We start from the raw sequence: 12,277 nt of genomic DNA on the forward strand, positions 1-12,277 counted from the left end.
CAAGCTGAGGCGTCTGCGTCGTTACTGGGAGCTGTTCTTAGATCTGTTGAAGCTCTCTTATGCAAGCTGACGGGAGGAACTTGGCAAAACCAGGATCTGCATGGATGTCCATGTTGTCAGGGTTCAAGGGACTGTGAGGCTCAGGTTCGATATAATCAACCCGGTGACACCAATTTGTGTTTTACACAGGTAATTTAGAAATATTTCAAACACATGTTTGGGAATGTAAAAGTTGTGTTTATTTTTCTTTTTTAACTGTCCCCAGTTTTCATCGATGTCAGTGAATAAAGGAGAATCTCTTTCTAATGAAACAGGTCAGAAACAAATCTTCACACTTTTTGGTTGGTTACGTTTTGGATACATTGGAACAAAATAATATGTACTTTAAAAATGTATTGCATGTAACTTATTTCTCTGTTCTCTAGACTGTGCACAGACCACAGCTCCTTGTCTTAGTGATGACGATCTGTCCAAATTAGTCACCAAATCTCCTCTCTTTAAAACTCTACAAGACATCCAGCGGTCGTTACAACAGCTCACATCAGAGGAGTCACATCAGCATCTGTGCAATGGTGCAACAACAAAACATTGCCTTTTAGTTTATAATCCCACTCAGAATAAACTATGTGCAGTGCCTTGCAAAATAATTGTCACCTCCTGAACCCTGTTTTTCATCAGTATTATATGTAATAAGCAAATACAAAAAAGTGTGTCACTGTAAAATTGAGGGAAAATGACACAGGGTTTTGACTTTGTAGGACTACCCTATGCAGCAATTTTAGATTCAAGTTTTCTGAGTTGCTTCTCTTGCTTTGCACCTCAACAGACTGAAGCTTCTGCCAATTCTTCTGTGCAATTTAGTTAAGATTGTATAGATTTGTGCGAGAGTTAATGTGAACATCAATTCGAACACGTACCGGTAAATATGCTTTGATCCAAACCATTCCATTGTAGGTCTGTTTGTATATTTGGGGTCGTTGTGTTGAAATAAAGTTTCCACCCCTGGCTTGAGTCTTTTTCTCCCTCTAAAAAGTTTTCTTCCAAGATTAACTCCATCCATCTTCCCATCAACTCTGACAATCTTTCTTGTTCCTGTTGTAGAAAATCATCCACACAGCAAGATGCCGCCACCGCCATGCTTCACAAAGGAGATGACTCAGTGTTATTTTCTTCTCCACACACTGTGACTTGCACAAACAGTTTAATTATGTTCTTATCCAACCACAGGACTTTCTTCCCCATATTTACCGTGTCACTGCATGGCTTATGGAAACTCAAAACAGGAGTTCTTATGGTTTTCTTTCAACAAAAGCTTTCTTTTTGCCATTCTTCCATTAAGACCAGATTCGTGGTGCCTGTTGACAGATTCTTCCACTCGAACTATGGGTTTCTGCAGCGACCCCAGAGTTACAATGGGCTTCTTGTCTGATTCCCCGTTTATTGCTCTTCATGCCCAGCCTGCCCATTTAAGTGGACAGGCATACCTGGGTTTGTTGGCAGTTGTAGAAAATGAATAAAACAGGTGCTGTGTGAGATGTTCCCTCCTTAGTGTGTGCCTTGGTCTTCGTGAGGCTTTTTGTTCACTAATGTTCTCTAACAAAGCTCTGAGACCTTTACAGAACAAATGTATTCTTACTGAGATGAAAGTTCACAAAGGTTAACCCTATTTACTATGTATGTTCCTCCTGAACACACTTGGGACTTGACTTTTTTGTCAAGTTTTGAGGATTATTGAATCACAGATGAAGGCTACACAGATTTTCATTTGGAAAAAAAATGTTAAAATCCAGAACTCATTTTCCTCACATGTCAAAAATAATGCACTACTTCTTGTTGGTCTTGCACGCATGAAACTAATGAAGTACAATTTAGTTTGTGGTTGGAATGTGACAAAAGGTTGAACAAATTTCAAGGGGCATGAATACTTTTGCAAGACACTGGATGTGGCAAAATCCTAAACCGAACATCCTGATATCCTAATACAGCTTTTTCTGTTTCAGCAGAAATGGGGCTTTCTGTCCAAGAGAAACACAACGAACATCTAATTCCAACCGAACTGGACAGCCTGTCTCCACAGCACTCAGCTATTTACCTGTTTGGTTGTCATGTGATGCAGTTACTGGCAGATTCCCCTAAGTTCCCCTCTGTGCTCCTTCTACTGGCGAAGTCTGTTCCCTTTAGCTCATCTCCGTCTAATGAGAATCTTCTGGCCCATTGCACAGGGGACTTCTATTTTGATCCAACCAATCAAATCCTTTATCTATCAGAAGCAAAGCTTCAGCATGTGGGGCACTTTATTGCTGTCATCCTGCAGTCCATGGCCCACATAGCAGTAGGTAATAAAAAAGGTTAAAGAGAGTCCTGAATGTCATGCATAATATTATAGCTTGGGCAATCATCTTTGAGCAGGAAGTATGTAATCGTCTTTGGCAGCACAATGATTAATTGGTGTTGTTTCTATCCAGGATCCAAACCCCAGAGGTTTCTGCAAGCTCTACATGAGGCCATTTCAACTGTAAGCCTTCAGCTGTTCAACCTTTCATTTAAATGGAGCTCTGCAGAGGTGTGTGAAAGCTATTTGAAGCTCACTCATCATCCTCGCACAGTTTGAAATGTAGGCTGATAACTTTTTCTAGCTTTTTTTTTACAGCCTAATTTTGATGCTTTAGATGGGCGGCATGGTGCATTAGTGGAGCAATTTCTCAATATTAGAGTTCCCTCTGAAGCACGCTTCACTGAGCAGTTATTAGCCAGGAGGTTGGTGCGAAAAATAAAACTTGCAGCAGAGGATGTTATATGCATTTATAATAAGTAACTTTTTAAAAAATCTTTTTCTATTTTAGACTGGAGAAATATAAGTATTTTAAACTAGAGGATCTTATCTGCAACCTCAAACAAAGATCAACTCCAAATACAGGTACGGCAACTTTTATGTTTATTAGTAGTTCTTTTATATGTTTATTTTAAAATAATGCATGAAAATAACTTGCAGAGGACTTGGAAAACAGAATATTTCAATGTTTTAAACATTTCTCTTTGTTGATATATGTCATCGCAAATTTACATGTTACGGCTAGTAATAGTCCAAATTATATCTGTATTCTTGGGAAATGTAGTATAAACATGCACAACATAGTGTATCTGCAGTTTTCCTCTGTACATCCATTGTTCTCTAATAAGAGGAAGTAAATGTAATCATAGTGGACATTAATTATAAATCAGCCAATAGTGCATGACCTTGACAATAGAGGAGAAAAAAGCAGCAAAAAACTGCTAAGATTATCTCACTGAGATAAATTCATATATAGAAGGTGTAAGCTCTTCAGTTAACTGCAAGATGTGATAAAAGTTACCTCCACTATCTAAGTTTAGTTGTCATATTTGGCATAAAAGCTCTCCCAGTTTAAGTTTGTGTTTATAAGACTAATTGATGGATTTAGTAACATAAAAACAATCAAGTTTGATATTGGTGAAATATTATAAATAATTATGTTTTTGGTCATTTATAAAGTAAACAATCATCACACAAGGTTGGACAAGAAGTTTTGAAGAACATTAACCAGACTTGCACAGTGGCCTGCAAAAGTATCCGCCGCCCTTGGCAATGTTTATGTTTTATTGTTTCACAACCTGGAATTAGAATTGAAAGTTTTAGAGTTTGCACCATTTCATTTAAAGAACATTCCTACAACTTTTAAGCTCCAGTTCCTTCATGTTGAGCAATCTTTAAGTCCAACCACAAAGTAGTGTGGACTTTGAGGAGGCCATTCTAACCCACCTTAGTGTTTCTCCTTAAACCACTCGAGTGTTGCTTTGTTCTGCAGGAAGATGAACCTCTGTCCTAGTCTCAAAACAGGCATGACAGGTTGTACTTTCACCCCACCTTGACTTGTACTTCTCAACTTTGTCCCTGACTTGTTTGGAGAGCTCCTTAATTTTTGTGGTGCAATGACTCTTGCTTAGTGGTGTTGCAGCCTCTGGGGCCTTTCAGAAGAGGTGTGTTTATACTGACAGATCATGTGACACTCAAATATCACACAGGTGGACAGGTGACTTTTGAAGGTAGCTGGTTGAATCAGAACTTTCAAAGGACTTCATTGCAAAGGGGTTGGTTATATACTGTAAATGCACATGCCAAGTTTATATATATATAGATAGATATAGATATTCTCACAGATAAATTACATAAAGTATGTAAAAAACATCCAAATTATAGGTTAGAATGTAATAAATGACAAAAAGCGAACGGGTGAATACTTTTGCAAAACACTGTAAGTGTTACCATTAAAATAATAGATTAGACCGATGGGCAGCTAGCGTAGCAACTTTAAAATGGGGGCTGTATGAGTTCCTATCTTTGAGCGAGATGGTAGTCTCACAGCAAACTTCTGGACAACTTGAAGACAAGCCAGGTCCTTCTTATTTAAACAAGTGAATAGACCAGTACAATGGTCTGGTAATGTATTACAACTAACTTTAAGTAGTGCTCTTTCAGTGGAATTAATTTTACGAAAACCATATTAGAAATGGTCATAGATGATTTTTTTTTTCCTCCAGCACAGCAACTGCCTTTCAAAAAGCTTTAACATAAAAGACAGTTTGGAAATTTGCTTATAATTCCAGTGTAATGTTGGATCCAAGTTGGGTTCATATTTATTCAAAATGTCATGTTTGTAGATGTGAACCCGAAATCAAGCCAACACAGAGTATGTTGTAAAAGGTTTGAGACTTAGGATACTGGCAAATGAGGCAGGCAGGAAATGCAAAAGGAGACCTCAGAGGATGCAGACAGACCAGGAGATGCAGGCATCACAGTGACTAGAGCCGGTGGTGAATGCAGGAGGCGACTTAAGCAGATGATACAGGCTGAAGGTTCACCAGACCGGCTGGAACCGGCAGCAGGATCTTAGAAAAACAGAGCAGACAAGCACTTGCCTGTGTTCTTAGAAGAACACAGGTGGAGCTGCTCTGAGCTGATGACTGGTGACTGAGGAGTGGACTGAGCTAATTGGAGGGTTTCTGTGGCTGAGAGGTGACAGAGCTGAGTCTAAACAAGAATGTCCAAAACAAACAAAAACCTAACACAAAATGACTGATTTAGAGGATAATTGTTCTTTATATTTACTAGGTACATATAAAAGAAACAATAATATGATATTGATAACATTATAACAGTAGTAATCAACATGCAGCATTAGGACTAATTGATGCTTTGCTGTTTTAAATGAAAGCAATGAAATGTTATGTATTTTAGCTTTCATTTTTCTGTGAATACCATAAATGTGGTATTATTTCTTAACCCCTTTGAACATTACCTAATAATTTACATTATTACGACCTGCAAATTTGTCTCAACATTATGTTCTAGTATCAGTACATAATAATAATCAAATGTTTTCTCTCTGCATTGACTTTTATTTATTTACTAAGATGTGACCAAGTACACTTTGGATTAGCAACATTACCCTTGCAACCTTATTTGAAATAAAAACAATACTATGCTTTAGATGTTTACCTGGAACACATACTCTCATCAGACATAGTATACATTTAGTTGAAAATGGCTCATTTAGATTTCAACATGATCATGAAATCCATGCTGAGTGCTGACAGTGATAGTATCAACATGCTTTTTCTTCAGAAAATAATTAAGTTCCATTATTCTGTTAGAATAATGCACCTCATAAACAAATGGACAAATCCATTTGTGATATCAGACTCTCCGTTGTTTTATTCATTCCTCCCCATTCACAAGCTATAAACATCGTTAAACAATTGTGGGTTCTGGAGAGAAAGCCAATTATTACTTCCCTAATGACTAAAGAGCTTTTGTTTTTGAGAAATGATCCAATATCCGAGTACACCATGTTACCACTGAATGCTGAAGCAGCGCACACAGGGACTCTTCTTAGAAAAACAACCATATACCACTCTGTGTCTTAATTGATTGTTTCTTCTATGGAGATTTAACAAGGACATTTTCACATGATTTTAATTATGACATGTGGTCTAATTTCTGCAGGTTTGCCACCAAATGGGACACCAGTGCAGGTAACGAAGTTGCATGTCATAAAAAGCTGGAAGAAAAGGACCAAAGGGAATAATCATGATTTCCTGTGAAGCTTGTATTACATGATCTATTTTCCTGTGCTCCAGATGTCATGTGTGGAAGAAGAAATTGACCGTATGAGTGAGTCTTTCCTGCAGCTAAGCGTGCAACTGCAGAGAAGAGCTGAAATAAGCACGATGCTAAAGGAGAGAGACAGCAGTGCCGGAGACCAGGCGGTAATTAGAATGAATGTTACGTGTTTAAAATCCTGCAAGTTACATAAGTCATTGAATACATCCCTGTGTTAATTAAATTCATATTTTGTTATTATAAATGTATTTTTCTATCTAATTTTCTTTTTATTTGGTTTAAGGTTTTTTTTAAACTACAGTACCTTGCTAAAAAAAATCATATCCCTTGAACTTTTTCTCAATTTGTCACTTTACAACCAAAAACGAGAATCTATTTTTTAGGGTTTAATGGGATCAATCAGAGCAAAGTAGCCAGTGGAAGCAAGTGGAAGGAAAAGGATGAAGGGTTTTCAAAAGTTTTACACACAATACACTAAAAAGTCTGGTGTCTATTTGTATTTAACCACCATTGGTCAAAGTTTTGCAGTTACATTTTATTTATGATAACTGTATTTATGCTTGCTGCTCTCATGGATCCAACAGTGGAAACATGAGTACCGTTCGGGATATAAGGCGCACCGGATTATAAGGCACATAACATATATTACTCCGCCCCTCCGCTAGGGTGACCAGATGCCCCCGATTTCCGGGGACAGACCCCGTTTTGGATGACCTGCCCCTGGCAAAAACTGTTTCATGATGGAGTAACAGAGGTTTGGTGCAACAAAAGGTATTTGCCTGGGCGTGCCGCTGTCCCGACGTAGTAGAGCTTTGCCGAACGCACATTTCTCACCCCCCATCGGTGTGGCAGTCCAGAAAAAACAAAGCAACCACCAGGCAGAAATTCTGTGTTTAACAAAATCTGAAATGTCCCCAGTTTTCAATAGAGAAATCAAATCTGGTCACCTTAAGGACGAAATGCACTGGGCGTGTAACGTAAGCAGCATGGCTTACGGGCTTGTTTTTAAAAGCATAGATTTATACCAGATGCTGCAAAGTACGCTCCACAACTGCGTGATTCTGCGGAGAGAAGAACTTTTGTCATAGGTAAGTAATTAAAGAAAGACAAGTTATCAGTAATATATGGGTAAGGAATTAAATTATCAGTAATATATGTGATGTTTTGATCAATGATCAGAGTCCATGTCTTAACCATATCTGTTTAGAAATCGCATATTTTAGTTTGTCAGCTTGTCACAACTAGATCATCCGTGGCACTTTACTTTCGACGACTCTTATTTTGGGATACATCCGGGATGTTTTCCTGTTTATTCCCTGCTAAACAGGAACGTAAACATGTCTGAAATTAAAACTTAAGTCTAATTTAGCCGTTGCGTATGCTTCTGGTGCATATTTATTGACTGATTAAAATGAAAAGCTAACCTAAGCACAGGATGCGAATATACTGCTTTGCTGCACTTTGCAATGCGTCCCGTGTGTTTCCTCCTTAAAACCGCTCTCTCGTGAGAGCGAGAGCTGTCCGTCTCTGTTGGGAGAACAGAGTAGTTGGACGACACTACCCTGTTTCTAACATGAGGCCAAAATAAATGTAATTTTCATATTGAATTAACTTATTGGTTTATTGTTGCTAGTGCACTTTCCGGGTGTGGGCTGCCTTACATGAATACACTTATTTGGAATAGACTGCCTGACTGTAATTTAGACATTACAGTCAGGCAGTCTTGTGGACAGCTCAGGGGTCTATGTACAGTGTACCGTAATGCTCTGAATATCCATTGAGCGGAGCGGCTTCGTTGCTAAGCAAAGTCATACTTACACATTTTAACAGATTTTTTTTTTTTAGGCGTACTGGATTATAAGGTGCATCATACATTTTTGAGAAAATTAAAGGATTTTAAGTGCGCCTTATAGTGTGGTAAAAATCACAATCCAAACAATACTTTTTAAACATCTCCTGGAGTTCATTGTTGTCATGTTAAATCCAAACTCTAATTACAATTACAAAATTCACGACAATGGTACAATAATTGCTTATCGCTACTGTCAATAGATTCTGCAGCCTAAGCTGTGATCTCTTCAGCTCTGATTTCTTCTCCTCCACAGTTACAACGGGCCTTTTGGCTGTTTCTCTGATTAATGCTGTCCTTGCCCAGCCTGTCAGTTTAGGTGGATGGCCATTTCTTGGTAGATTTGCAGTTTGGCCATACTCTTTCCATTTTCAGATGAAAAGTTATTGGTGCTCTGTGAGATGGGGTGTTGTAACCTTGGGATCCTGTTTTATAATTTAACCCAGCTTTAAAGGGGACCTAATACGCTTCCTTTTAGACAAGTTAGGGTAGGTATATGGGCTATACAAAACTTGTTAATTATAGTTTTTGCACAAAATCATTCTCGGAAAATGGCATTTCATCTCCTCAGTTCCCCCTATTTTGAGTTTTTATCAGAATGAGCTGTTTTAGGGCTCTGTCACTTTTATGCAAACAAGCTGAAGCTGGGTGTGCCCCCAAACTCAATGTTCACACTCACATTTTTCAACCATACAACCGTATATCTTTGATCCTGAGTCAGAAGTAGAAGAAGGTGGGGGGCCTTCTGCACAACCAGCAAAGCTTTGCAACCAACAGTAAGGACATAACTATCATTCAGTCAAAGTATTTAGGCAAATCCTGCATGTGCGGAGCTTGGATTGCTATGTGGGGGGCTCGGCTGTGGTTGCTTGGTGAGGGGCGGTGCCTGCCGATTATGATGTAATATTTGGGATGTTTTTGAAATAGCTCATTTTCCAAACACCAACAAAACATTTATTTATTGCCAAAAAATAGCCTGGATTATTTTTAGTGCTTTGACTTTTTCTAGAAGCAATAGAGATCCAAATGGAAGTACAAACATGAGCAAAACATTTATTTTGCATAATAAATCCTCCTTAAACTACTTCACGAGTTCCTTCTTGACCCATCTGTGTTCTTTAGGTTTCATGATGCTGTTTGTTCACTCATGTTCTGTAACAAACCTCTGGTGCCTTTATAGGATACCTGTATCTATTTTGAAATTCATGCTATACTCAGATTACATTACACTTGCTTGCCCCGATATTATTTAGGGGTATCAGAGTAAAGACGGCTAAATACAAATGCACAACGCATTTTTCAGATTTTCATTTTCTACCACATGAAATGCAAATAAATTATATAAAAAATTTTGAGTGTAACATGACAAATTGTGAAAAGGGTCATGGAGAGAGAACAATTTAGCAAGACACTGTCTACAAATAAAAAGGCACATTGCATTAATGTAATCTCATGAATGGGGATAAATCATTTAAACAAATCCCTCTGTCATGCTAATGCAAATTTGCTCCTAATCAGCCTTGACACGGAAGATAAAAGCATACAGTATGTGTAAATACGATGTATAAATGAATGATCTGTTTCTGCAGAGGGAAACATCAACAAACATGCCAAGTCTGAGTCGTAATGGAACAATCCTGTTGGAGCTGAAGAGATGTTATGTATCACAGCGCCTCAACGAGCTGCAAGCCACATTAAGCCAAATGAGACAGTGCCAGCTGCGTGACGGCAAGCTAAAAGACGGAACAAGAGGCCGTAAAGAAAGTGATGACAGCTCCGATCAGCACAGAGAAAAGGAGCATGATCCTGCCAGGGACCACCAGCGGCGGTCCACTCTTTAAGCTGATCAGAAGCACAGCCCACACAGCCGGGAGAGCAGAGGTCTTTGTGAATTATTAAATGGAGAGTCATATTTCTGACCAGCAGAGAAGTGGCTCTGTTCAGGCTGACAACCACGACACATTAATGCACCAAACTATGCTGGAGACCAAAGAGCAGCTCCATTAAAAAAAAACAGCCCAGGAAATTTTGAGCCTAACAGCAAAACCAAAAGGAAAATAGAGAAGGACACACAACTATTACAAACATGTATTTGATGTTTTGTTTTTCTTTCAGATGTCAATGTCATATTCCAGACTTTCCATGCTGTTATGTTTGGCCTGTAATAGCGTTGAGCTAATCTTTGTACTAGATAATACTCCATTTTGTTTTGCTGAAGCGTGGTCCCAGTGACCTCAGTCTTAGCATGTGCTCTGGTAACTACCAGTGATAGCAGACAGGAATATATTTTGGCAGCGAACAGCAGTATGACACAATCTGTAAGAAATAGTTTCTCTGTTAGGAGTTTTAATAAAGGGAGTTGATTCAGGTCTTTCGGAACAGCCTCTCTTAATTATAATAATCTAATTCAGATGATAGATTTAAGGTGAATGTGGTCGTTTTTTCCCCACATTTTCAGATTAAAACTTTGTCTTTTTTTTTAAGTTGCAGCTTTATAAAAAAAAGTTGCAGCTTTATAAAAAAAAAAAAAAAAAAAAAAAAAACACCAGCTTTTTTGTATCTTATGAAGCAAAAACTGTCCACTACATTAGGACATTTATTTTTTTACATCTATATGCACTGCAGAGGGGAAAAATCATTAACCATAAAACCAATAACTGGTTGTTTAACAGTTGTCAGCAACACCTGTAATCAAGCCTTTACTGACATAAAACTCATGCCAGTAAAGGCTTGATTACAGGCTTGATCTTTGAGACATTTTTGACAACTCTTCCTTGAAGAATTGCTTTAAGTCAGCCACATTAGGTGTTTGTGTATGAATGGCTTTTCCCTCAGATTTTCTGTTATAGAGCAGAATTCAAAGTTTCATTAAATATTACAAGCCCTGGCCCACCATGTCCCGTAGAAGCAAAGCTGTCCCAGACCATCACACACCTAACCTGACAACAGCCAGCTGCATGTATCGCTCCGCCTAGCTCCACTCACATACATCTGGGACACGGCTCATTCAAAGTGATTTCCCCAACCAAATTTTTGGTCTGGCCAATCAGGACGCAGGGCGGGTGTTTCATGGATGTGACGTAGTGGAGAAGCCACCGTGAGATTCCAACAACAATGGCGGCTCACATCGAGGAAGCAAGTGTTAGCATTGATGCTGCTATTTCTTCCGTGTTGTCCAATCTACCTAATATTGTTTCATTAAAAGAACATCAGAGAACGCCTCTGAAGGCTTTTGTTGGTGGAAACCATGTTTTCGCCCTTCTCCCGACCGGATTTGGCAAGTTTTGTTTTCCGGGGCGCGTACGCGCAACGCAGACGCGTCCCCGGAGCGGTTAGCGGTTAGCGCGAACCATATTGGGAGGCCTTTAGTCCTCGACGCGGTCGGCCCGGGATCGACTCCGACCTGCGTCGCTTTGCCGCCTGTCTTCCCCCCTCTTCTTAGCTTCGGTGTGACCACTACAGTGTTTCCCGCAGGAATTTGCTTATGCGAGGCGGACCGACTCGCGGAGTGGGGGGGGGGGGGTTGGGGGGGGGGGTGGACGACACGTTTTCTGCGGACCGGCTCGCGGAGCGGGGGGGGTGGACGACACGTTTTCCGCGGCCGCCTCGCCAAGATAGCGCTGCGGGAAACCCTGCATTACAGCCGCAAACACATAAAAAAAAAAAAAAAAAAAAAAAGGTTGTTTTTTTTCCGGCGTCGGTCTCATCAGCGTCACGGGTTAGCTTCGGTGTGAGTGGTTGAAATAGCACGTCGATAAAGATGACAGACAAGTGGCTTATCCAATCATATGCAAGGAGTTTTGATAAGGCCCAGCCTTCAATAAAGGCAATTCCTATGGCGGTGTCCCAGATGTATGTGAGTGGAGCTAGGCGGAGCGATACATGCAGCTGGCTGTTGTCAGGTTATCACACACCCACCACCGTGTTTCACTGTAGGTATGATATTGTTATTCTGAAATGTTTCATTTTAATGCCAGGCTTAATGGAACGCATATATTTCTAAAAGTTTTCTTTTTGTCACATGATCCCATAGAATATTTTCCCAAAAGTCTTGCACCTGAACAAGATGAATTTGGGCTCTTTTATTCTATAGTGATTTTCACCTTGGTACTCCTCCCAGGATGATATTTTTACGCAGTCTTTCTTTTTGTTAAATCGGAAACGCCAACATTAAAGTGTAACTCATCCAGCAAGTACGTCAAAAGAGACGTACGGACACATTGTTTGCCTCCAAAGTAGCACTATTCTCCCAGACTCTAGAGGGCAGTGTTGTGCTCCTACGTCACAGC

The 12,277-nt window shown here is 39.5% G+C and overlaps 1 protein-coding gene across 1 annotated transcript; it reads left to right on the top strand.

Annotated features, from left to right (window-relative positions):
• Positions 1-10,359, top strand: LOC118566818. Its single transcript, XM_036150318.1, has 10 exons — positions 1-144; positions 266-314; positions 426-572; positions 2,004-2,336; positions 2,466-2,563; positions 2,651-2,757; positions 2,844-2,917; positions 6,023-6,051; positions 6,157-6,285; positions 9,578-10,359. The coding sequence occupies exons 2-10, from the start codon at positions 275-277 to the stop codon at positions 9,827-9,829; spliced, it is 1,209 nt and encodes a 402-aa protein (XP_036006211.1). The 5' UTR covers positions 1-144; positions 266-274; the 3' UTR covers positions 9,830-10,359.
• The last annotated feature ends 1,918 nt before the right edge of the window (positions 10,360-12,277 follow it).

Source organism: Fundulus heteroclitus, chromosome 18 (assembly GCF_011125445.2).
Source record: "Fundulus heteroclitus isolate FHET01 chromosome 18, MU-UCD_Fhet_4.1, whole genome shotgun sequence".
NCBI classification, from domain to species: domain Eukaryota; kingdom Metazoa; phylum Chordata; class Actinopteri; order Cyprinodontiformes; family Fundulidae; genus Fundulus; species Fundulus heteroclitus.

Excerpts from the sequence above, each read along its gene's own strand:
- LOC118566818 (XM_036150318.1), top strand. The coding sequence starts at position 275 with ATGTCAGTGAATAAAGGAGAATCTCTTTCTAATGAAACAG. Across the intron at positions 2,758-2,843 it reads GAGCAGTTATTAGCCAGGAG|ACTGGAGAAATATAAGTATT; the intron begins GTTGGTGCGAAA and ends TTTCTATTTTAG. Across the intron at positions 6,286-9,577 it reads GCAGTGCCGGAGACCAGGCG|AGGGAAACATCAACAAACAT; the intron begins GTAATTAGAATG and ends CTGTTTCTGCAG.